Source organism: Miscanthus floridulus, chromosome 18 (genome assembly GCF_019320115.1).
Source record: "Miscanthus floridulus cultivar M001 chromosome 18, ASM1932011v1, whole genome shotgun sequence".
In the NCBI taxonomy this organism is placed as follows: domain Eukaryota; kingdom Viridiplantae; phylum Streptophyta; class Magnoliopsida; order Poales; family Poaceae; genus Miscanthus; species Miscanthus floridulus.
Genome location: NC_089597.1, coordinates 111,371,782 through 111,397,417, shown reverse-complemented (window position 1 = coordinate 111,397,417; position 25,636 = coordinate 111,371,782). Strand labels below are relative to the sequence as shown.

The window sequence follows — 25,636 nt, the reverse complement described above, 5'->3', positions numbered from 1 at the left end:
GGGGGGTGGCCCCACCGCCATGCCTCAAGAGCCAGTAGGGGCGAGTGGATCTGCCACCGTGCTTGAGGTTCCGATGGAGGGGGGCTGGCTCCACCGCCGTGCCTCAAGAGCCAATAGGGGTGGGCGGATCTACCACCACACCCAAGGTGCCGATGGAGGGGGTGGCTCTGCCACCATGCCCCAAGAGCTAATAGGGGCAAGTGGGCCTACCATCGCGTCCGAGGCGCCAACAGAGGAGGGTGGCTCCACCATCGTGCCCCAAGATGCAAGGGAGGCAAGCCCCTCTACCTAGGAGCAGGGGTAGGCTTGAAATGGCCCTGCCCTAATGAGGTGGAGCAGGGACCTAGGGGTTCGTCCCCCAAACATATCCACTGCCCAACAATGCTAATGTAAGTCACCAAGTCCTTTATTTTCTCTGTTTTTCTCTGTTTTCAGTGTGACTTATGCCTTTTATTTCTTGTAGCGTCTTGAGGCGGCGCAACCTTTTGGAGCTGGCGCCCAAGAAGAGCGTCGCCCTTTAGGTGAGGCGGTGGTTGTTGGTCGACACGACACCCGTTTCGAGCGGGAGCGGCACCAGTGTTACTGCCTCGTCGGCCAGTTAGGCACCGCCCGTGGTGGCTCCCGTGCCCTTGGCAGGACAAGCGGGCATCAGGGATGAAGGAACACCCTCAGAGGTTGCCGAACAGCCGACGAGGGAGGTGATTCTGCTACCAATGTTGGGGCAAACGGAGCTACCGCTCACGCTTGTGGCACCAACCACTACAGGCACGACACTGCCGGTCGAGGTCCCACCAACGCAGGTGGAGGTGGCAGCGGCTGTGATGGGTGAGACTGTTATCCCACTATGGCATTGCCTGAGGTGACGGCGGCCCAAGTGACAGCGCCCGACGTGGGTCGGACAGAGGGGGACACGGCCAAGGGGCCCCCAAATGTTGTGGCGGTGGCGGGCCTTGACATGGGGGGGAAGCCATTTGCCTGCATCGGGTGAGTCCCTACTCCGGTGGATGAACCCACAAGATCTGATGTCGACACTCTTCGCCCATGATGATGCTACTGAGAGCATGGAGCGGGAGAGTCTTGACGAGGGGATTGCAGCCATGCTAAAAGCCTTGGACCACGCCAGGGGCACCTTACACGAAGTCATTGTTCCCACTGGCTAGGTATTCACTCGACCTTGCCTCTCACCCTCCTTTTTCTTCATGTATTTTTATGTTCTGACCATCATCTTTTACAGTCCCTTATTGCTCGCAGCCAGGAGAAATCTTAGTTCCTTCATGAGCAGAAGGAGAACTAGGACTGCCTCATCGAAGAGGCCTGACTACATGGGGATGTGGCTACCCAGCTTGCTGCCACCCAATGAAGGGTGGCTGAGCTAACTCCCCTGGCCAAGGAGGTAGACAGTCTCTGACTACGGGAGGTCAAGGCTTGCCGGCATGAGGAGGAGACCAAGAGGGCGTTCGAGGCCCTATCGATGAGGGTGCGGCAAGATGAGGAGGAGGCTGCCAAAGTCAGGAGGGAGCGGCACCAGCTGCTCTAGAGGGACGCTAAGACCCGCCAGCGAATCCTCAACCTCCTGGCCAAGGCGGAGAAGGATTGGGACCTAAAGCTAGTTGCCGAGGAGAAGTTTGTATCCCTAGAGTAGAGGACGAGTCAGGATGCTGAGGCGGTTGCTCGACTACCCAAGGAGTGAGACGAGCTACTCCAAACCATGGGGAGACTCGCTCAAAGCATGGTGCGGCCCACGAGGAGCGTGGCTAGGCCATCCGAGAGTGCGACGAGGCACAGTAGAGGATCGGCTCCCTCTAGGCTAAGTTCAAAACCACTACAACCCAGAGGCTAGAGGCCAAGGGTGTCTCTATCGGGCTAGCCATGGAGCTTGCCAAGGTGAGGAGGAAACTTCAGGTAGAGAGCGATGAGCTTGGTATCATGAGCGCCGCCTCGGAGTGGTCTGCGATGACCTAGAGGTGGTGCGGTCGGAGGAGACTAGTTTGCTCGCGGCCTGTGCCATTGATTTCACGGTGCGGGTGCGCCAGCTCGAGAGGGACGCTCTTTGCACTGGGGTCACCCAAGCCTTTGCGATTGCTCGTTCACATTATGCGGATAGCATCGACTTGGAGACGATGAGCCTTGGTTTCGCACCTGGCTACGAAGCCTCTGAGCTGGATGAGATAGAGACTGTGGTGGCTCCTCTTGCATAGGACTTGGCGAACAAAATTGAAGATATATTTCTTCCCTAGAGGGGGTAGTTAGTCGAATAGGTCGGATAAACACTATTGTAATATGTGAACAAGCGCCGACCTTTATGTATCATAAAAACAATTTTGTAACTTCATTTTGTTTGATTGAACTTGTTTTCTTCCCTTTTTGTATGCGAAAAAGGGGCTCACCATTTCTGACCCTTTCATTCATTAAGACTGTAGGGCCCGAGGTGTAAGAGCGAAACTTTGATCATGCTGGTGAGCAAAGACACCATAGCCACCGAGGCATAGGCTTTTTGCAGTCCAACCAGGGATGCTCAGTTGTTCGTTTCCACAAACCTTACTGTTAGGCTTAGCATGAGGAAGAGGTCCGACACAATGACTATTTCAAAAAAGCTATACTTATACCTTTATCAGCCCCTGAGTGAGATCCGACCCTCTGCCGTTGTTGGGGTCGGATGCCATTGAAAATCGAGGAGAGGATAGCGAAACTTAGTAGGAGAAAGCATCTCTTGTATTCGCACGTACCCCCTCCCTAGGATCTTAGCTATCGTTCTGCGATCGTACATTCGGTCTCCTCACAAGTCCAACCTTCCTCGAGTCCCCGCGCGTAGCGGGGATTCGGTCGAGGGTTGGCTCATTTTTGTGATTGTCACCTCGTCCGTAGTTTCCACAACTAGAGGGGTTGAGTTAACATCACTTGCCTCGATGGCTCGAGTGATGCGCTCGGTAAGCTTGCTAACGGGCATGTTCGAATGGAATCCGATTTCATCGCTTATGACGGGGTCGGCAAAGGCCTCGTGTGGCATTTCGTTGCTCCTTAACCCGCCTTCCAATAGATTCCCCCCTTAATGGGGATTCTTTGGGCTCATCTAGAGGTTAGGATTGAACAAGAAGGTTGAGATGACCTTATTCGCTTCTAGGCAGGATGGGCAAAGGCTGTTGGGGCTCATCTGTGTTTTCCCCCTGGCTTTTGTTCGACACGAGGTGGCCTCGGGCCCTTCTCGAGCCGGCCTTTGAACCTCGGTCTCTTGATCTAGGATCGGGCGGCTCAAGCCCCTGAGCCCCGTGGGGTTCAGTAGGGGTCAGTCGTGTTTCATGCGTCACCCCATCCTCGGTTTCCACAATTGGAGGGGCTAAGCTAACGACACTTGCCTCCATGGCTCGAGTGTCACGCTCGGTGAGCTCGCTAATGGGCATATTCGAGTGGAATCCGGGTCCATCATCCACTGATGGGGTCGGTAGAGCCCTCATGTGGCATTCCACTACTTCTTAACTCACCTCTCGATAGATGTTCGAGCCGTTCGATAGGCTTAGGTGGCCCGTTGGCCTCTCCTCGATGGAGATTCTATGGGCTTGGCTCAAGGTTAGAATCGAATGAGAAAGGTCAAGATGTCCTTGTCTGCTTTTGAGCAGGGTCGGGCAAGGCCGCTGGGGCTCATCTCAGTTTTTCTCCCCTGGCTCTGTTTGACACGAGGTGGCCTTGAGCCCTTCGTGGGCCAGCCTTTGAACCTTGGTCGGTCGCTGCTCATATTGAATGAGACAACTACCACTTCGTGACACAGCGCAAAGTGTTGTGATGCAGCAATTGCATATGCAATGCTTGGATGTATGTGATGAATGTTTGAATGATTGAATGAACGAATGTATGAATGAAAATGGATGAATGAATGATCACAAAAAGAAAAAGTGGGGGTCAGTAATGTTACCTCGGTGGCATGAGTGACGGGTTCTAGGAGCTCTTACCGGATATGTCTGTGTGGGGTCTAGGTCCAACGTTCGTGACGGGGCTGGTGTAACCTGCACGAGCACCCCATTCTTCTGTCTCTGTCACTTAGCAGTGGCCTAAACTGTTCGATCGACTTGGGTGACCTGACAGCCTCTCCTCGATGGAGATTTCATGGGTAGGCCCCTCCAAACCCTTCTCGAGAAGGTGGAGGTTAAGGTTTGGAGTGTGGAGACAAAGACTCTGATCGCGCTGGTGAACAAAAACACCATAGCCGCTAAGGCATAGGGTCCTAGCAGTCCGACCAGGTTTACTCAAAGTTTGCGCCCACACACCGTGCCTCTATTTTTTAAATGCAAGGAGGGGTCAGCAAAGAGAATGTCTAGCAAATAGACACTCCCACCAGCCCCCAAGCGATGTCCGGCCCCCTGCCATTGCTGGGGTCGGAGGCTTGGTATCAAAATTAATACGTAAAGTAAGTAAGGGTGCTTGCCTCTCGGTTGCGGTTTTGAATCATTCAATTGACCTAGGCACCGGTTTTACCTCGATGGTAAGAGTGATGGGTTCGGAAAACCTCCACCGGAAATGAGCATGATCTTGTCTGCTCCTTACCCGTTTCTCGTTAGTGGCCAAGCCATCCGATCGACTTGTGTTACTTGTTGAGACAAGATTTCTCTGCGGAAATAGAGAATGAGAACATCCTACACAAGAATTTAGTTAGGCAGGTAAGCCGAGCGACAAAATTGTGCAAAATGGACAAGCTCATAATCTTCATTATAGCAAACAACTTTTTAGCTCTTCTCCCCTTTTTGTAAAAAAAGGTTTAGTGCATTCCGACCCTTTCCATAGTTAAGGTCATAAAAGCTCAGAGTGCGGGTGAGCCAGCTCTGATCACGCTAGTGAGCCAAGGTGCCGTAGCCGCTGGGGCATAGGTTTCTCATAGTCTGACCAGTTATACTCAGAGTTTGTTCCTAAAAACCAAGCTCCTAGGCATTAACGTGAGAAAAGGGGGCAGGCACAGAGAATGTTTGCAGGATAAATATACTCATATCAGCCCTCGAGTGAGGCCTGTTCCCTTACTGTTGCTGGGGTCGGATGTCACAAAGGATGGGGGGGTTTGATAATGAAACTGATAAGAGAAAGTGTGCATTTATTAGGGGTAAAAGCAACGTAGCTGCTCGATGTTCCAGGCATTGGTGAAGATTTTGCCGTTAGTGGTCTTGAGCTTGTAGGCGCCTAGATGGAGTACCTCCGCAACTATGTATGGTCCCTCCCATGGTGGGGAGAGCTTGTGGCGGTCCTTGTTGCTCTATATGAGGCAGAGGACTAGGTCTCCGAAGTTGAAGGCTCGACCCCGCACTTGTCGGCTATGATACTATTGCAATGCCTATTGGTACCTGGCTAAGCGGAGGAGGGCAACATCACGAGCTTCGTCCAGCTGGTCCATGGTGTCCTCATGGAACGCCTTGGCTCCCTGTTTGTCATGCGCCCTGATCCTTAGTGCTCCATAGTCGAGGTCGGTTGGGAGGACGGCCTCAGAACCATAGACCGTGAAGAAGGGTGTGTAGTTGATGGCTTGACTAGGGGTTGTCCTCAGGCTCCAGAATACTGAAGGAAGCTTGGCGACCCAGCGTGCGCCAAACTTGTTCAATCGGTTGAAGATCCTAGGCTTAAGGTCTTGTAGGACCATGCCATTTGCGTGCTCGACCTGCCCATTCGTTCGGGGGTGCGCAACGGTAGCCCAATCGACTCGGATGTGGTATTCATCATAGAATCGAAGGAACTTATTTCCACTAAACTACATGCCATTGTCCATGATGATGGAGTTTGGGACTCCAAAGCGATGGACGATGTTGAGGAAGAATAGCATGGCTTGCTCGAACTTGATCATGAAGAATGGCTGAGCTTCTATCCACTTTGTAAACTTGTCTATGGTGACAAGTAAGTGGGTGTAGCCTCCGGGCAACCTCTTGAGAGGCCACCCAGATCAAGCCCCTAGACCATGAATGGTCACGTGATAGGGATCATCTGGAGTGCTTGGGCCGGTAGGTGAATCCACCGAGCATAGTACTGACACCCTTCGCAAGTGCGCACGATCTGCTTAGCATTGGCTACAGCGATGGGCCAGTAGAAGCCCTATCAAAACGTGTTTCCGACTAGGGTTCTAGGCGTGCCATGGTGACCGCAGACCCCACCGTGGATATCGCTCAGCAAACGCTTCCCCTATTTGATGGGGATGCAGCACTATAGGATCCCGGTGTGGCTTCGCTTTTAGATTTCGTGCTCTATAAGAACAAAGGACTTAGCACGACATGCGAGCAGTCGAGCCTCTATCTTGTCCATTGGTAGCACATCACAGAGGAGGTATTCAAGGTAGAGGGTCCTCCAGTCGATGAGAGGGTCGAGCTCTATCGCTGGGTCCTCTTCGAGCTCCATGACTTCAGGGCCAGCTGGAGCCGATGGTTGGTTAGCCCCAGGGCCTAGATTGGATGGAACATCATCACCTTATTTTGACCCCTCATAGCGAACCGAGTGCTTGTGCTGGTCATTGGCAAAGACGCCCGTTGGCACCAGCTCTAGGCCGGATGCTGCTTTCGTAAGCACGTCGGTTGCCTTATTGAGGTGCCTCGGGATATGATTGAGCTTGAGGCCGTCGAACTTGTCCTCCAACCAGCAAACTTCTTGACAGTATGTGGCCATCTTGGCGTCATGGTAGCTTGACTCTTTCATGACTTGGTCAACAACCAGCTGGGAATCTCCTCGAACATCGAGGCGTCGGATGCCCAACTCGATGGCAATGCATAGCCATTGATGAGCGCCTCATATTTGGCCACATTGTTAGAGGAGGGGAAATAGATATGGACCATGTACCTCATGCGTACCCCGAGGGGCGACACGAAGACCAGCCCCATGCCAGCGCCCTTCTTCATCAGTGACCCATTGAAGTACATCATCCAGTACTCTTGATCGACGACCGCTAGTGGCATTTGAACCTCGGTCCATTCCGTGATGAAATCAGCCAACACCTAAGACTTGATGGCTGTCCGAGAGGCATACGCAATGCCCTATCCCATTAGCTCGAGTGCCCATTTCATGGTTCTTCCCGTGGCATCCTAGTTTTGGGTGACCTTGCCAAGGGGGAAGGATGTCACGACTATCACCAGATGTGACTTGAAGTAGTGGCGTAGTTTCCTCTTGGTGATGAGGACAGCGTACAAGAGCTTCTGAATTTGAGGATAGCAGGTCTTTGAGTCAGATGGGACCTCATTGATGAAGTACACAGGGCGCTGTACTTTGAGGGCATGCCCCTCTTCTTCCCGCTCCACTACTAGGGTGGCACTGACCACTTGCGTGGTGACCGCAATGTAGAGCAGAAGGGGTTCTCCATCGGTAGGAGGAACTAGGATCGGGGCCCTCATCAAAAGTAGCTTGACCATGTCAAGTGCCTCCTAGTCCTTGGATGTCCATTCGAAGTGGTCGGTCTTCTTCAGAAGTCGATAAAGGGGGAGACCATGTTCGCCGAGGCGCGAGATGAAGCGGCTAAGCGCGGCGAGGCACCTTGTAACTCGCCGTACTCCCTTTATATTCTGAATCAGGCCCATTCTTGTGATGGCTGAGATCTTCTTCGAGTTTGCTTCGATGCCATGCTTGAAGACGATGAAACAAAGCAGCATGCCCCTCGGGACCCCAAAAATGCACTTCTCAGGATTGAGTTTGATGCCATTTGCTCAGAGTTTTGCAAAGGCCTGCTCAAGATCGACTATGAGGTGGTCAGCTTGTTTGGACTTGACCATGGTGTCATTAACGTAGGCCTCAACGGTCCACCCGATAAGGTCTAGAAAACACTTGAGCATACAACGCTGGTATGTAGCCCCATCGTTCTTCAGACCGAATGGCATGGTGACATAGCAAAACGATCCAAAGGGGGTGATGAAAGATGTCGTGAGCTGGTCGGACTCTTTCATCGTGATTTGATGGTATCCGGAGTATGCATCAAGCAAGCAGAGGGTTTCGCACCCCGAGATAGAGTCAACTATTTGGTCTATGCGTGGCAAAGGAAATGGATCCTTTGGGCATGCTTTGTTGAGACCCGTATAGTCAACACACATCCTCCATTTTCCACTCTTCTTTTATACAAGAACAGGATTGGCTAACCACTCTAGGTGGTACACTTCCTTGATGAATCCGGCCGCCAAAAGCTTTGCGATCTCCTCGCCGATGGTCCTATGTTTTCCCTCGTCGAAGCGATGCAAGCGTTGTTTCGTTGGCTTGGAGCCTGGGTGGATCTTCAAGGCATGCTTAGTGACTTCCCTCGGAATGCCTGGCATATCTGAGGGTTTCCACGCAAAGATGTCTCTGTTGGCATGGAGGAAGCTGACGAGCGCTTTCCTATTTGGAGGAAAGCATGGTACCAATGCGCACCATTTTGCCCTTGGTGCTCCTAGGGTCTACAAGGACCTCCTTGGAGCCCTCTACTAGCTCGAAGGACTAGGTCGACCGCTTGGGGTCAGGTGCTCCTTCGGCAACCTCCTTCCTAAGGGCCATGAGCTCTACGGAGGCGACGATTGCTGCAGCATGATCGCAACACTCAACTTCGCACTTGTAGGCACGCTGAAAGGAGGTGTCGACGGTGATGACCCCGTCTAGGCCTGGCATCTTCAGCTTGAGGTAGGTGTAGTTGGGGACGGCCATGAACTTTGCATAGCATGGTCGTCCCAGGATGGCATGGTAGGTTTCATAGAACCCAACCACTTCAAAGGTGAGGGTCTCCATCCTATTGTTGGACGGACCCCCAAAGGTGACGGGTAGATAAATCTGCCCAAGTGGCATAGCTTGCTTTCTAGGCATGACGCCGTGGAAAGCTGCTCCAGTTGGCCGGATGCACGCTCGGTCGAGGCCCATGGCGTCGAGCGTCTTGGCGTACATGATGTTGAGGCCGCTGTCCCCATCCATCAGTACCTTGGTGAGGCACTTCGTACCGACGATCAGGTCGACCACGAGCGGATATCTCCCCGGTTGTGGGACGCTCTTTGGGTGGTCGGTCCGATCAAAGGTTATGGTGGACTCTGACCACCGGAGGAAGGTAGGTGTGGCCAGTTTGGTCGTATAGACCTCGCGGCGTGCGACCTTCTAGCGGCGCTTGGAGTCATAGGCTATCGATCCTCTGAAGATCATGAGGCAGCCATCTGGTGTTGGAAAGCTACCGTCCTTCCCCTCGGTGTTGTCCGTGGTAGGGTCAAAGTCCTTCCCATGCTCCCCTTTGTTGGAGCCTCTGGACAAGAACCGCTTCATGAGGCCACAGTCCTTGTACAGGTGCTTGACGAGGTAGGCATGGTTCAGGCATAGGCCCTCGAGTAGTTTTTCAAAGTGGTTCAGAGTGCCCTCCGTGGGCTTTCGACTACCCCTATGGTCAGCGGTGGCCATAAGCAAGCCCTCATGCTATTGCTTTTTCTTCTTCTTGGTAGAATGATTGGAGGTGCCTTTGCCAGCATCCTCATCCCACCTCACCTTGCCCTTGAGGCGGTCGAAGATCGCTCCGACTGCTTCTTCGCCCGAGGCATGGCTGGTGGCGATGTCGAGGAGTTCCTTGGTGGTTCATGGGCCCTTGCATCCCAGCTTGTGAACCAGGGACTCATAGGTGGTCTCGGACAGGAAAGCTCCTATAACATTGGTGTCGGTGACATTAGGGAGCTCATTGCATTGCTGGGAGAAGTGCCGAATGTACCCATGGAGGGTTTCTTCAACCTTCTATCGGCAGTTCTTGAGGTCCCATGGGTTTCCAGGGTGCTTGTATGTGCCCTGGAAGTTCCCCACGAAGATCTCCTTTAGGTCCGCCCAACTCTGAATTCTATTGGACGGTAGGTGTTCCAACCATGTTCGTGCCGAATCAGCCAAGAACAATGGAAGGTTGTGGATAATAAAATTGTAATTTTTTACACCACTGGCTTGGTAGGCAAGCCGATAATCCTCGAGTCATAGTCTGGGGTTCGTTTCCCCAGAGTACTTTGGGATGTTGGTTGGTGGTTAGTACCTTGGCGGGAAGGCAGCGTTGAGGATGTGTCGACCGAATGCCTGAGGCCCCGACAGGCCAGGGCCTAGGCCTCAGTCCTCGCCACTATCGTAGCGTCCGCCATGGCGAGGGTGATAGCCATGGCTAGCTCCCTCTCTCGAATCATCATGGGTATGCCTGCGAGCATCGAGGGTGTTGTGTGTGTCATGGTTGCAGCCAAGACGCTGATGCACCGGGACCGCGGCATGCTGCCCATCGCCTTGTGGCGCCTGGTGGACCGATGTGTCCCTACCAGGATGCTCTAAGAGCGTGCGCTGGTAGGCATTGAGCTCGCGTCGTCGAGACAACGAGCTCTTGGCCTGCTGTGCCGCTGCACGCTCGAGCAGCATGCGAATCTTGCGGTGGGCCTAACGATCCTTGGGCATCGCAACCTCTAGAAGGCCATGGATCAAGGCTGCCGTGGCGATGATGTTTTGGCTCGCCTAGACAAAACAAGGGAGAGTTTTATCATCCGCGATGATCCTCTAGATTACATCGCGGGCCATGGCGCTTGCGCGCCCGCTGTCTCCATGGTGCTTGATCTCTCGATCGAGCTCCACGTGCTCCTGCTCGAGCTGGAGTCGCGCTTCCTTGAGCTCTTGGTTTTGGGCTTTCAGCTGCTCCACCCGCATGCATGGTGGGGCTTCTATCTCCCCCTGGCCTCACCGTCGAGGTCGTTTGTTGGTGTAGCCTCCTCCTCGTGGATGCTTTCAACGTGTCCCTCAAGGGTACCTATCATGAAGCATTCGCGAGAGGGGTGATGACTCCCCTGCTAGAGTCAGAGCCAGAGGGCGACTCTGGCTCCTCTACGAGGAGGTCGTGGAAAGATTCCATGCCATGCCTGATCATCCCCATGAATTTGTTGTTCGTGGGAGGTGGAATCATGCGTTGCGCCACAAGGTGGCTAACGGTCTCTGTGGCGTTGCGGAGACCGAACGGGGGCACTGTCGGGGTGCTCTAGATGAGGTGTTCCGGAGAGAGGGGTTCGCCTCTAACGAGCCATGCCATGTCGTTGGCGTAAGAGAAGGTCAGGTGGCGTAGGTCCTCTCGTGATGGCTAGGGTCCCAGGGAGACGCCGAGCTGGCGCTCAAGTCTCCCATAGTCGAGGAGCCAGTTGTTTTCGGGGGTGCGGGCCCCTGGTGCATGCAGCTGCTGCTCCTCAACCACCTCGTCAACTGTGTGGAGGCCGATGGAGGGGAGAGGTTGGATGGCGGCGTGAGCCAATGCCAACTCTCCTCCCACTGTGATGATGAAGTCCAGGTCCCCGAACCGCATGTGTGCACCTAGGACGCAGCTGATACCATGACTAGCCATCCGTGGCCTGATTTAATGTCGGGACACGCAAAGGCCCCTACCTGGCCCACCAACCGTCGGTGTTTTGAGTAAACACCAACGAGTAAATTTGTGTTATTGCACATTTGGCCCAGATGGTGTGCTAAAAAGACACAAGGTTTATATTGGTTCAGGCAGAATGTCCCTACGTCCAGTTCGTGGCTGCTGCTCGTGTTATTAGCACTAAAAAGTTTATAGTAGGGGTTACAGATGGGTGAGAGAGGGACAGGTCCCAAGTCTCTGATGGAAAGGTCGAATGGGTGCTGAGAGCTTGGTTGTTGCTCAGCTGTGCGTGATGTGATGCGTGATTTGTTTAATCGATCCCCTTAGTGGGGTGCCCTGCTTTCCCTTTTATAGGCCAATGGAGAGCAGGGATTACAGATGGGAGAAAAAGAAAAAAAATCAAAGGCAAAGGAGGTCCTTCAAGGATGCCGGATCTTACTTTTCCTCTGTGCGGGCCCCACTAACATGGCAGGCGGTGGCCGGGATAGCCCCACGCCGGGCGCATGTCTGCTGACCCTGATAGGGCTGCGTTGAGTGTATGTTCGCTGATGATGCCATGTCCTGGCATAGTCAGCAAGTTGTCAAGTCCCATCCTACCTCAACGGGCGGCGCGGTGGACCAGGGTGCTGATCCGTAGCCATACAGGGAGTAGACGGTGCAGTGACCGCACGTCCGTTACTGTAGGTGATGCGAGTTTCCTCCTGGACCATAGTGGTTGTCGTGAGCTTCCGTCAGGATCCATGCCCGAGGGCAAATGATGGTGCCCACAACACTGTAAGGCAAATATTGGCACCTACAACACTCTTTTGGGTTCTGACATGCCTGGAAGGTCGCAAAGCGCCCTTCTTGTCATATCCTGACGGTACTTTCCTACAGGCGTGCAGGGTACGGTCCTTAGTATTACGGTTGACTTGAGTGCCCTGCCTTATCTATGCACGTCGTTATGAAGGAGTCACGCGTAGACGTCGAGTGAGGCAGAGCTGGCCCTTGAACGTCGAGCGAGGTGGAGCCGGCCCTCGAACATGGGGCGAGGCAGAGCCAACCCTCGAACATCGGGCAAGGCGGAGACGTCGGGCGAGGTGGAGCTGGCCTCAGGAGTCAGCCTGAGGCAGAGTCAACCCTCGGGGGTCAGGCGAGACAGGGCCCATGGCCACAGCACCCACCGAGGCAGAGCCAACCCTCGAGGGTGAGATGAGGCAGGGCCCATGGTCTCGGTGGCCGGATGAGAAGTGACCCGACAAGCGGTGTAGTCGCGCTCTTGATCGCGCGGATGAATCAATGTTGATGGTCATTAGCTCCTCCTCTTCGGGTACCCTAATATTGGTTCCCGACAATGCGTCTAAAATACTTACAAAAACACCTGAAAACACTTGAAAGTCATTGCAAATGCATGTGCAACATCTAAATAAAATACTTGCAACATATGTGTGAAACATATGCAACATCCAAATAAACACATTTGCAACTTACATCTAAAAAATAGATGAAACATTTGGAACAGACACTTGCAACATACGTGTATAGCCATTGCAACGTATGCAGCATCTCGATCTACTTTTGCAACATCCACATGAAATACTAGCAACATGCATATGAAGCCTCTGAAACACTTGAAACATACGCTTGCAACATGTCTGCCGCGACACTCTAGTAGACGACGACCACCATGTCTGGCAAGCCTCGAGGTGGTCGCGAAGTACGGCACGTCCACAACGTCCTTGCCGTCTCTAGTCATGGGAGGAGGTGATGAGGAGGATGTAGGTGCCTACGATGAGGAGGCAGATGTGCGGGAGAGGGTCCTTGTACTGATACCCGAAGCGAAAGCCATCCGAGGATATGAGCAACACCACAGACTTAGGGAGCTTGGAGAGCAGCCGCGTGGCAGCGGATGCCGTGGTCACGATAGTGAGGAAAAGCGGAGCTAGACGAAGGTCATGGTGGTGGCGAGGGCCACGGTGAGGTGCAGGAGGCAAGGGAGTGAATGAAGGCTGGGGTGCGGCCATGGAGGAGAAGAGGAGAGCGGCGGTGGGCCATGGCGAGTCGCCGGGGGCACCGACCTTGATTGAAGGCTGGGGTGCGGCCATGGAGGAGAGCGAAACGTGTGTGCCGTTTGCAGCTAGCAGCTTGCGGAGTAGGGATTTTTTTAGATGACGTGGAAGTATCAGATATTTATGAATATGTGGACATGAAGTCACACAACGTCTGGTGTCTAGACACCCTAGTCATCATATAGACTGAATTTTTTACTTTTAGCCCTTTTTTGAAAGTTTCTCATAAATAGACCCCTGGAGGAAAGATTTCAGAATATGGACCCTTAGCTCGGCACCATCGATGCTGGCGCCGAGCTAACACGTCTCGACGCCAGTGTCCCTGGTGCCGAGGTCTTGAGCTTGACGCAGATGTGACGCTGATGTGGCAGGCAGCTCGGCGCCAGTCACTCTGGCGCCGAGCTCGGCGCCGTAGACGCTGGCGCCGAGCATGCAGTTCCAGGCCTTGAGCGCCGTGCAACGTGGAGTGCAGATCCAGCCTTGAAATGAACACTGACCACTGTCTTTAAAGTTGAAATGACCCCTGAGCGGACCACTGCCTTCACCCTATCCTGTACGAGTGCCAGCCTTTGCTAAACCAACAGTACTACGCCCTAGGTATCCAATGCATATTGCAGCGGTGGAAAACGCAGTGCATGTGTGGTGACGAGGCCGCCGGTGCATTGCATGTATGGGACGGCCGCATCATACGCCATGGATTAGAAAACTCGCGCATCTCTCTTTAATCTGCGGTTGATGGGATTTGACGACTTGGCGCTTTCTATCTCTGCCCCAGGAATCGACTCCAAGCTTTTCTTTCTAGGCCTTGTTTAGTTCTATCTCCTAACTATTTATATTCTATCGTATCGAACGTTGGACACATTAATGAAGTATTAAATATAGACTAAAAAATAATTAATTGCACAGATTACGACTACTTTGCGAGACGAATCTTTGAAGCCTAATTAGTCTATGATTTGACAATAAAGTGCTACAGTACACACGTGCCAATGATGGATTAATTAGGCTTAATAAATTCGTCTCGTGGTTTATTAATGGATTCTGTAATTTGCTTTTTTTATCAATATCTAAACATCCCATACAACATGTAACACCTAAAACTTTAACCAAACAAGGCCTCAAGAAAAGAAAAAGCTCCAAGACTGCATGTCCCTCGATGATGCAACTACTTCCATGATGGGATTCGACGACCTGGCCGCTTTCGATCTCTGCCTAGCATTTCTTTTTAGAAAAGAAAAACTCCAAGCATACGTGTCCCTCCTCAACCGATGCAGCAGCTTCACATCATCATCGCTGGTGTCCTAAAGCAGACAAGTAGACGATGCAGAGAGGTTTCACAATTCAATGCAATCTATTGCCCTTTCCCTTTGGATTGGAATCTTGGATGGTGCCATGGTGGCGTTGGCGTCGAGGGAACCCAAAGCTCTGCGCACTTGTCGGACGGAACAAATAGGCACGCAGGCCGACCGGTCGGTATGTAGTAGTCTTGGCGTCATTAAAAACCTCATCTCTCGCTGTGCCTACTCCGTATGTGTGTGCTTGCTCTTCTCACAAGCCACGTCCCAAGTAGTGGTGCTAGCCGGTGGCGGGCGGCCGGTGAGGTTGAGGCTGGTCACTCCGCTCTCGATTCTAGCTCGAGGGTTGGCCACTGACAGTTAGGATTTGTTTCTGACTTCTCGTCCTCTTTGGCTACCCAGCCAACGAGCGGAGGTGGTGTGCACACTCAGATTCATTCTTTTTTCTGCTGTAGCCTGAGGTCTGCACGGCGCTCAAGGCCTGGAACTACATGCTCGGCGCCAGCGTCAACGGCGCCGAACTCGGCGCCAGCATCTACGGCGCTGAGCTCGGCGCCAGAGTGACCGGCGCCGAGCTGCCTGCTACGTCAGCGTCACGTCTGCGTCGAGCCCAAGACCTCGGCGCCAGGGACACGGTGCCAACATCGATAGCGCTGAGCTAAGAGTCCATATTCTAAAATCTTTCCTCCAGGAGTCTATTTACGAGAAACTTTCGAAAAAAAAAAGTAAAAAGTAAAAAATTTGGTCATACAGAGATGCACACAAAGGCGTGCGCGTTCGACCGTTCGTGCCGGCGTCCCGATGCGCGTTTTTCACGAGCGAGAGGGCGCGCGGCGTGAAGGTACTGGCGGCGCCAGCCCAGCCGCACGGTCCCATCGTGATCGTGATGACACGACTCCGGAGCAGAACTATCCGCCGAGCCCCGGAGACCGCGGCTGCAGGCCGGGATCGGATCGGAGAGCACCGCTACGGGACAGGACAGGCACGCCAAACACCGTGACATGCACGTTTCGTGTGCGTATGGTATGTATGCTCGTTAATCCCTCCAGAGGCCACTGAACATTGAACCACGGCTATTTTACTCGAGCTAGCAACAACTATACATTGTGATTCAGCTTTTTGTAAAAGAAATTAAACAACTATAACATTGTGATCCATTCTTCAGTGATCAAAATTCTTGCAGCGAAGGTGACAAAACTGTAAACACACTGACACACACCCCAGTTTACACCGCATAATAACAAAATCGATCGGCGTTTCATGGTTGCATGATAAAACATACAGCCTTGGGGTCCCTGTTCTTCCAAACACGAAAACCTTTCCGTTTCCATCTCACCGAGTTTTCTCCAGCAGCATCGAGTATTTTACTCTTCTTGTTCTTTGCTTTTGCTATGGCTTATGTTTTTAAAAGGCCTTTCCTTTCTTTTGTTTACACAAGATGACAAGAAGACACCAAAACTCGTATATTGTATGTTGGGTGTTGGAAGGAGCATTTTTATGTGTCAAGTTGCCATGCATAGACACGGATTTCATCTCTTCATCCGAGAAAAAAATGACCCATGGTATCGACGCCGATCTGTGACAGCACTGGTGCAGGACAGCAGTTCCCTATTTGGAAAAAAATGCTTCCTCATCTAGTCTGTAGGCAAAACCTGGTATTAAAAGCAAGCAAAACACCTCACAGGAGTAGGATAGAAATTAAGAAATTTTATTACCTCCTAGACTTAAATGATACCTTCACATGCACAGCTCACATCTGAGGATGGGTGCACATTTTTCAGCGTTTCTGATTGCTGTCACCTAGACGACTCTTCAGCTACAAAGATAAAAAAAAAAAAAGTCAATTAAACCGGTTTCTGTTAGGACTAATCTTGTTATATAGGCATATTAGTGTTAATCATAAAGTATAGGCATTTCTAGATGAGATATGCATGAAGTTAGTAGCATTAGTGTTAATTGAAGTTTAACACCGCAGGAAAAGCTGCTGGGGTGAAAATGGAGCAAAATTGTTTTTTACTTGTAGCTGTAACAATAGGTTACTTAGCTAGCAAGTAGGGGAATGTGAACTGTGCTCTATTAGATCGGTTTGTGTAGCAACCGACCTGAAAACCCTATAAAAGGGGCAGCAACCCTCCTGTGTAGAAGTGAGTTTGAATTAGAGGAGATAGCTTTGGTTTGGTTGTGAAGATGTAGTGTGTATGTGTGATAGGAGAGCTTAGTTGTGAAGATCAAGCAAGGTGTGAAAGCTTGTAGTGTTAAGCTATAAGATCAACATAGTGCAAGCTGGTCATGTATAGAACTACCCCCACCCTTTCCTTTTTGGTTGGGGTGGGTGGGTGTGGTGGTGTTTTCTTTGGCAAGCTAGGTTTCTTTCTAAATCCAGCTCGTCTTGTATTCTTCTATCTTAATGAAATGACACGCAGATCTCCTGCGTCGTTTGAGAAAAAATATAGTGCAAGCTTGTGTCTGTAGGAAACAAAGAGATTTTGTTTCCAACAGTTTCAAAGAGAATACATGGCAAAATCTAAAGTGTATTCAGGGTCCTAATAGGTAGGACTGATGAGCACATGAAGCCCAGGGATACAGAGATCAGGCAACCTCACATAAGGCCCTATACTTCAGTTTTCTTTTTCCTTACAGGGGACACGGTCACACGGAGTTCAATTTCTCTTCACGTAGATAGTCATTGAACTCCTTCATGATAAGCACTTAAAACTGAAATAAATGCTTACTCCTAGATATCACTTTCATGCAACTGATTGAACTTCAGTCACTGCACAAGAACAGATAATTCCTGGACTGCAGCCTTTTCTTTTTCTTTTTCTTATGAAAATATGTTGAGCTCAGGTAAGTGGTTAAGACCATCAAAAACACATAGTAGCACAGGATTAGATGTATTTGACCAACCAGGATTGAATGGTGTCAGATCATTTGCCTCTGTGGACATATGATCTGGTTGGGTTAAACCACTTTCGAATTTTAATTTTGTCATATGGCACTACTTTAAAGAGAAAATTTAGACAGCTTCATTTAAAAACTTCCAAACTTCATGTGTAAACAAATATTTCTAGATGCGAATTTTGATTTGTTACATGACATTACTAAAGAGAAAATTTAGACATAAAAAATATCCAAACTTCACTAATGTAAAAAAAATCTAGAGTAACTAGATTTAAGTGATACTAATGTCTGTGATAAGAAAAAGCTTCTATACTATATTCATAGAAGTTTTACCAACCAATGGTCACGGTCCTCATATGTTGTGAGGTATCACAAAAAGAAACATTTCCATAAATAGGAAGCGTTCAATTTTTATTGCAGAAAGCACATCACATTAGTTTATCAGGTCAAAAATAGGAAGAAAAATGTAGTCAGTTCCCTGTTTGTCATGTTCAAATGCTGGGCCAAAGCCCTAGCTTGCATGTGATGCAAAGAAAGTGCCCATCATAACCACTTCCAAGATCACAATGAACATACCTTATTTATGTACTTCAGTTGCTCGCGAACTTCAGCGGTCTCCAATTCCTACAATGGAAAAGATAATCGAGAAATCAGCTTCTCAAAAAAAATAATAGTTTTAGTTACTTAGAGCGTCTTTGGCACGGCTCCGCCCCGTAGGGCTCCGGCTCCATATGGACTGTGCGCTACTGTGCCGGCATGAAAAGGGCTCCAGCTCCTCCGGTATTTTGCCTAGGAGCAGCAGAGCTACAGTGCTGGAGCCGGAGCCGGAGCCAGGGAGAGCCAGGCCAAACAGGCCCTTAATATGGTACAAACAATGCAAGGTAGCAATGATGGTGTTATCACTTCTTCCATAGATTCAAGAGTTATTTTAATTTTTCAAATAGGTGTCGTGGAAATACAATTGCACTTGCACATGAATAAAACATCCAAAGATCCAAAGAAGGGATACCAACAGCGAAAATAATAATATAGACATAACCAACCACACAAGGTACCATCAGTCATGAATAGCTTGCCCTAATCCTAATGCAGTTTGATGATCACATAAGACAAACAGCTCTTTCTCACAAGGCCACATAAAAAAATACAACCAAATCAAAGGAAAGTATTAACAGAATGTACCTGCGGAACAGCACAATCAGCATGGAAAGGATCCCAAACAACTGAACATGAACAGTCCCAGTCGTTTGATTGAACAACAAACAATGGCGCCCTGCAAAAGGTCCATGCAGTAAAAAAGGCATATAAACATATTAATGCTATATGTTAACACAAACATATAGATATGAGAAAAACAGCAATTTGGAATGGAGTATTTACCTCCGCCATTTGCCACAAACAACTCCTGTGTCTAGAACTTCCCGGCACTGGATCCAGTTACCGATAGTGGTTTTCTTATCCTCAAACTGTTCTAAGCACTGAAAATGCAACATAGGGTCAGGAAGGGTGCCTGATAATAAGCATTAAGGAATTTGTTGTCAATTATCATTTATCAGGTTCAAAGTGGACTGAGACATACACCCAGCATTGTCGTTTTACTAGGATCAAGTTCAGTGGGCTCAGCAAACTGATCTTCTCTACTGCACAAAGAATGTGGCATTAACATTAGAGACTGTATTTGATAATATCAAAGTTGAGAACACACCGCTATTGTGGTGATTTTGCATCCAGTTATGACGCCACCAACCAGGGTTCAAGACCCCTCTAGAAAAAAGCAACTCGCTGAGTTATGTTGCTTTCAACGTGTTCCTGGGCGGTCCAGCCTACACCCTGCGATCCCTTTTTCTCGACCCTTGTTGAGATCCTTTTCTTAAGGCAAAACCACAGGGAAGGTCTGTCCCCAAGGGGTTGATTTTTTTTTCATAATATACCAAGTTGCAACAAAGAATATGCATGTAAACAGGATGAATAAAGGATCATCCTTGTAAAAAATAGTATCCTGCAAATACGGGCGGGAAATCCTCTATCTCGTTTCCAGTCCCAGTCCTGGTCAATCCCATCCCGTTACTGTTTTTTCCCATAAATATGGAAACGGTCGGGATAAAAGCGATAAACGGTATAGGACAGTACAAGATTTATCCCATCTATTAAACCGGGCAAATTTAGTCCTCTAGCTGGTTCCGGAGGTGGTTTTCTATATTTCAAAAATAATAATAAATTGGTTAAATCTCTAAAAGTTGATAACTAATTTACTTTAAATAAAGAAACAATTACCATTTTTTCCTAAAAATATTATCTATCTATCTGTAATCTATTTAGAGTTGTTCTATTCCGATTGTTTTACTGTTCATAGTAGTGCCCATTATTTATTTGAAGGAGCAGCTCCATAAAAAACTGAAATTTCTGGACCAGGGGCTCCACTCCACATTTTTCAGCTCCGCTCCACGTTTTTTAGCCAAACAGGCTCAGCACCACACAACTCTGCTCCAAGAAAAAAGGTGAAGTTGTGAGAGCACCTAAAGTGGTGCTCCACAAACTCCAGGTTTTTGTGGAGCTACTTCACTGTGGAGTTCATGGAGCAGACCCAGATGCTGTCACAACTCCATCTTTTTCCTGGAGTGGAGCGGGGCTAAAAAAACATAGAGCAGAGTAGTCCCAAACAGGCCCTAAATTATCATTTGCGTTGTATCACACCTGAAGATCGACCAAGAGGATCTAACATACTATGAGTAGTTCCTCTGTTACATTGCATTATACCTTCTAAAATTTGTACTATAAGGCACTCTATATGGTGCCCATGCTCAGATTTGGCAAAGTTGGTTACACATAATTTGAGGATAAAGACCTTAATTGGGTTCAATCCATGGGTACATACGTCATTTGAGTATTCCCTTAAGTTGTCTTAAAATTTTTGAAATGCATTATATTACACGATAGAGGGAGTACATAGAAAGATGTAGAAGACGACACCAACCTCACAAATGTCATGCTCCACCATATGTATAGATCCTATTTAGGCATTGCATGGCTAGTGCTTTACTTTTTTGTTGATTGCCTGACTAAGTTATAGGTTTCAAAAAAGGTAGTGCCTTAAACATCATGCAATCAACATAAAGTAAACAGGTGTGACTAATGGCAATGAAACACTAAGAATATGAATAAACAAGAAACAAATAACTCCAAGTAGAGTACCAACAGATAGATAACATTTTTATAAAAATGATCGGTGCTAGTTTCATGTTTTTCTAATTTAAGATAAAATTAGTTATGAATTTTCGCAGATAAACCAGATTTTTATGACTTTTTGAAAACACCAAATTTGTACGGTTTCAACAATTGGAGAGCATACCCGGTTTCGTAGTTCAAGGTTGCAAATCGGATTGTCATGCAAGATGAAGGTTAAAAGTGGACTTTAACCAAAAATAAATTACCATTTTTCATGAATAGAAATTGTTAGTTAAGTTGAAGTTGCCTCTCCTATCGCATTAATTGCATTAAAAATAAATCTTAAAGTAACTTCATCAAGAGTAAGTGAGCATACCTGGAAATAGGACCAGACCATTCTGGAACTTCTGCTTGAAACTTACTACCAATCCTCACGTCACTTTCATATGATTCAGAATCCACTAACATATCTCGAATAGGACCAAGACCTCGACGAGGTCTTTCAATGTCCTTGGATGATTTAACTTTGGTATTTGTCAACTTTCCACGTTGGCTCTTAGGTTTCTTTTTTTTACAGGCCAGACAATACCACTCTTCCTCTGGTATTTTCTTGACACGTGGATTGCAACACAATAAATGAAATGCTCCTTCACAACAATCACAAATTAACATTTTGGATGGATCTTCCATCAACCCGCATTTCATGCATTCAAATAAAGGACTGTTTAGATTATCATCACGGTCTATAGTACTTGATGTTCTGCTTAGTTCTGAGTCTTTAGCGGGACATATTTTTCTTTTAAGGATGGAGATGCAAAGGTCCCTCGCTGATGTTAACTCTGTTGCTGGTTTTGCAGTTGCAGTATTTGTATCAGGCAATGAACACTCCCAAGCATCTTTAATACTCTGACTGAAATAAGATGGTGCACTTGATGAGGATGATGGCTGGCCAGTATTGACATTGACATTAGAACGTGATCCTGCTGAAAATTCTGCACTTGAATTAACCATAAATGATTGGCCATCCGTGTTGTGCTCTGGAGATGAGATATATCCAGTGGTTGTGAAGTTTGTCGTACTACCATCTCTCATATTTCCATTTGTCAGAAGGTGATCACATTCCTCATCCATCTTCCTTCGTTTATTCAGATGGAAACCATCTTCTGAAGCAGGAATTGAACAAATACTGTCGACAGGCATCAAACTCGAGTTCAAGGACGAATCAACAATTTTAATCACAGAAGATCTGAATTCCTTCTTCCAGCATAGGACAGGTTCTATATAGCTTTCATCTGAGCATCTACTAGATTTTAAAGCCATGTCTTCAGTTGAGAACAACTGTGACTGCTCCCACCAAAAACTGAACTATTACAGCTCCTAACAAAAATCGTAGGCACAATAGGTAGCTTGCCTTGGCCAAGGGTAGATATCAGATAACTATAACTGAAGCAGGTACAGTGCTGTATTATTAAGACAAAAAAAAAAAAAAAAAATCAAAACTTTAAAACAAGCAGTAGGCCAGTAGCCAATCATATATATGGCTTAGAAAGGATTTGTATGTAAGATCTGAGACAAACAAATCAAAAGGAAATTGTACAGAATATTTAGTCTGACATTCATTAACTGTGTAACACTTCACGAAGTGTCATCTGAATAAGGTCTCGGATATATCAAATCAGACCCCAATTGAGGTACTATAGGTGTTCAGTATGACCAAAACTGAAAAAAGACGGTGAATTGCTTCATTTGATAGAACAAATGTAGTGCCCATTTTATACCCATAGGTAGGGATGTAAACGGATCGGATATGGACGGATATCGTTGATATTACATTTGTTTTCATATTTCTATTCGGATTCGGATTCGAATATGGATAGTATCATATATGTCAGATCAAATACAAACGGTTATCGACATTATAAATATGCGATTTGAGTATCGGATGTTAAATATACAGACTCGGATACAGACAGATCTGAACCCCTCTAAACGAATTCGGTCTCGGATAAGGTCTAGAAATATCCGTACCATTCTCACCCCTAGGCCATAGGGCACGCCTATGAGGCTGTTTAAATCTGTAATTGAAATAGAAGAAGCACAAACTGTTCATTTCCCTCAGCATATCCGAATACAAATAGCTTAAGTCAGGGTTGGGTCCCGGTTTCGCACAGCAGGAACGAAAGAGAAAGGGTGAGCACACCTGATGCTTCGACGCCGGCGAAAGACGCGACGAATGGCGGGAAGGGACGCCGATCTGGGCACCTGGCGGCGGTTGCTGCAGACGGAGAGGGTGAGAGAGCAGGTTGGGCGTCGGCGGTTGCTGCAGACAGGAGAGGGTGAGATAGCACGCTGGGTGAACGGCAAAAGAAGATGCTGAGAAAGTGGTTTCCGTATCAATTTGGCCATTTCAAATAAAATAAATACCAGGTGGAACCATTTTTCTAAACCATGTTCGGTGGGTGTAAACACATGTTAACGGGCTATCAGATCTAAAACTAGTGGTTAGAGATCCAATACCGATGAACCTGTTAGGTAGTTTGGTTGGGGATGGGATGATGCCCTTTTTCAAGACATTTATATATTTACTATTATTACGGATGACATCTTATACTATATCACTGACATATAAGTTATTGATATGATACTTTTTATATCACTCACATTTAATTGTAACGATGTTAAATATGTAAATAATCCCCCTTTTTCAGGTGTCTGGTTGGGGCGAGTAGAGTCAAGATCATCCTAGGTACGAATATAACAGGGAATCGGGGGCGAGCTCGTCCCCTCAAATTCGGCGGACAGGGTCATCCCCCGTGGGATGAGCGACGCAAGCGCGCTAAACGCGCGAGAAAGAAGAGGAGCGGGGCTTGCCGGAGCTCAGGAAGAAGCGACTTGCCGGAGCTGAGGAGTTGCCGGACATGAGGAAGAAGAGGACCGGACTTGCCGGAGCCTCGCGGTCGGGCTCCGCCCCGCAGCCGCGCGAGCGAACGCGCGGCTGAGCCCCACCTCACAGCCTCCCAGGCGAGCTCCGCCTCACCGCCGCGCGGCCGAGCCCCACCTCGCCGCCTGTATGCGTGCTCGCGCCCCAGCCGCGCCCCGCATCTCACGGGTAAGCTCCGCGCCGCGCGCCGCCGTCTCGCGGGCGAGCTCCGCGTCCGAGCCCCACTCCGCTGCCTGGACGCGTCCGTAGGGACGAGGAAAGATCGAGCTGCGCTCCTGCCTACTGCATGCGTCCGTGGAAAGGGAAGGGATTTTTAACCTTTTTTTCCATTCGTTCGTTGGCCAGTTCTATGCGTGCTACTCCACAATTGCCATTATGGCATGTTCGCTGGTTGGTTTCTGCGCTGATTTAGGCTAGCTGGTGTTGGTTTGTTGTGAGAGGAAAATACTGTTGGCTGGCTGGTTTGAGTTGGCTGAAACCAACGAGCGAATAGGGTGATAAACACTAAGGGCCTCTTTGCACGGCTTATACCGGCTTCGGCTTCATCTATTTTGTGTAAATCGAGGCACTATAACGTGAAGCCGTTTTGTAAGCCGGGGTTAAAATGAACTAGAAGCCGAAAAAAACCATTTTTTCTGGCTTTACCGGCTTTAGCTTCACCGGTGAAGCCGTTTTGGATGAGCCGTGCCAAAGAAGGCTTAAATCTCCTACGTTTTTACCGTTTTCCCTAACCTGGAACGTCAAGTAGGCATGCCATCGCGAGCCTAAGAACCTCTACCAAACATACGAACGGGCCTATTTGCCCTAGCTGCTCTCTCATTCCACTCACTTACGTATGGGACCCACATGTCACCTTCTTCGACCTCTAGCTCTGGCCGACCACCGGAGACCTCTCCTGGCGCGCTGCTCAACCAGTCCACGTGCCGCCTGCCACTGCCGCGCCCTACTGCTGCGTCTGTCGTCCGTGACCGCTTGCCTGACGCCGTCGCGCTAGCACGCTACTCTGTGGTGCCATGGCAGCTCCCTATGTACGCACGCACCTCTAGCGCTCGCTCGCTCGCATAGGATGGTCCTGGGCGGCGCCCATCGCCACCACCGCCATGAACCGCACCGTCGCCGAGTAGCTGGCTTGCCTCAGCAGGCGGCCCTTTCATTTTCCCAAAGGTTCATGGTTGCCATGGTGCCCATGCACGATGACGCGCACAGCCACGGGATCGCCTTCGTGCTGGCGCCATCGCCAATGGATCGCCTAAGCTCCGGCCCCCGCCCTGCGCTGCGAGCCAAGGTCGCTGGCTGCACGCTCTACATCTGTGTCGATGGGTCGCCTAGCTGCTCACCGATGCCGAGCACGCACGTACGCCGACGGGCGTCCTTGTTGTTCGCCGCCGATGCCGAGCCACACGCACACGCCGACGGGTGGCCTCGCCGTCTCGCTACGGGCAGCCTCGGTCACTCTGTGCCGGCCTCCGTTATGCCGTCGCACATGAGCTGGCCTCCATGGTGCCGTCACACACGAGCTGGCCTTCGCGACGCTGCTCGTAGTCGCAGCCAACCATGCCGTGCACCTCCCACGCTCAGTCACGCCACGATCCTCCTATCGCCGGTAGTGCACGCCCCACCACGCTCGGATCCCACCCATGTTCCTCTCCGCGTTGCTGTGTGTGACTGGAATTGACGCCGTGACGCCATTCGATCGCCACCACGGCCAAGCTAGCTTACCATAAGTCAAGCTCTTATTAATTATTATTGGCGTAGTAGTACAACGATCTGTCGCTGAGCTCTGGATGGAGTTTAGTGGCAGCTTCTATGCTGTTTTCTCCTTCGCCCTGTCCTAATGCCATCGCAGCCCCGTCACCTCACTCTGCTGAAGCAAGTCACACACGCACGCTGTCTTGCCGAGGCCATGCACAATGCAGCCAAGCACTAGCCGTCGCCCAAGCTCGTCCACTACAGCCCCACGACCACGCCTTGCACACCT

The 25,636-nt window shown here is 49.5% G+C and overlaps 2 protein-coding genes across 8 annotated transcripts; both read right to left on the bottom strand.

Moving 5' to 3' along the window:
• Nucleotides 1-5,311: 5,311 nt before the first annotated feature.
• Nucleotides 5,312-5,614, bottom strand: LOC136524386 (uncharacterized). The gene has a single exon (XM_066517787.1). The coding sequence runs from the start codon at nt 5,612-5,614 to the stop codon at nt 5,312-5,314; it is 303 nt and encodes a 100-aa protein (XP_066373884.1).
• Nucleotides 5,615-15,721: 10,107 nt separating this feature from the next.
• On the bottom strand, nt 15,722-24,052 carry LOC136521454 (uncharacterized). Of its 7 annotated transcripts, XR_010775552.1 has the most exons (10): nt 23,614-24,050; nt 22,918-23,037; nt 22,746-22,792; nt 21,094-22,177; nt 19,132-19,192; nt 18,933-19,030; nt 18,735-18,825; nt 18,129-18,176; nt 16,367-16,467; nt 15,725-16,290 (listed from the first exon to the last, which is right to left on the bottom strand). XR_010775552.1 is itself a non-coding variant. In XM_066515198.1 (9 exons), exons 3-8 carry the CDS (start codon nt 22,035-22,037, stop codon nt 16,429-16,431), a joined length of 1,281 nt encoding a protein of 426 aa, XP_066371295.1. In that variant the 5' UTR covers nt 22,038-22,177; nt 22,918-23,037; nt 23,614-24,052; the 3' UTR covers nt 15,722-16,303; nt 16,387-16,428. The 7 variants fall into 7 exon arrangements, 2 of the variants coding, with proteins under 2 accessions (XP_066371295.1, XP_066371294.1); XR_010775554.1 differs by lacking the exon at nt 22,746-22,792 and having other exon boundaries at nt 15,722-16,259; nt 23,614-24,051; XM_066515198.1 differs by lacking the exon at nt 22,746-22,792 and having other exon boundaries at nt 15,722-16,303; nt 16,387-16,467; nt 23,614-24,052.
• Between the last annotated feature and the right edge of the window lie 1,584 nt (nt 24,053-25,636).

What these genes read in the sequence shown, in the direction of transcription:
- LOC136524386 (XM_066517787.1), bottom strand. Translation starts at nt 5,614, where the DNA reads ATGGTCCTACAAGACCTTAAGCCTAGGATCTTCAACCGATTGAACAAG.
- LOC136521454 (XM_066515198.1), bottom strand. Translation starts at nt 22,037, where the DNA reads ATGGCTTTAAAATCTAGTAGATGCTCAGATGAAAGCTATATAGAACCT. An exon ending in GTTTGTGGCAAATGGCGGAG is followed by an intron (nt 18,826 to 18,932) that starts GTAAATACTCCA and finishes GACCTTTTGCAG; the next exon opens with GGCGCCATTGTTTGTTGTTC. An exon ending in AACTGAAGTACATAAATAAG is followed by an intron (nt 16,468 to 18,128) that starts GTATGTTCATTG and finishes TTATCTTTGTAG; the next exon opens with CTGAAGAGTCGTCTAGGTGA.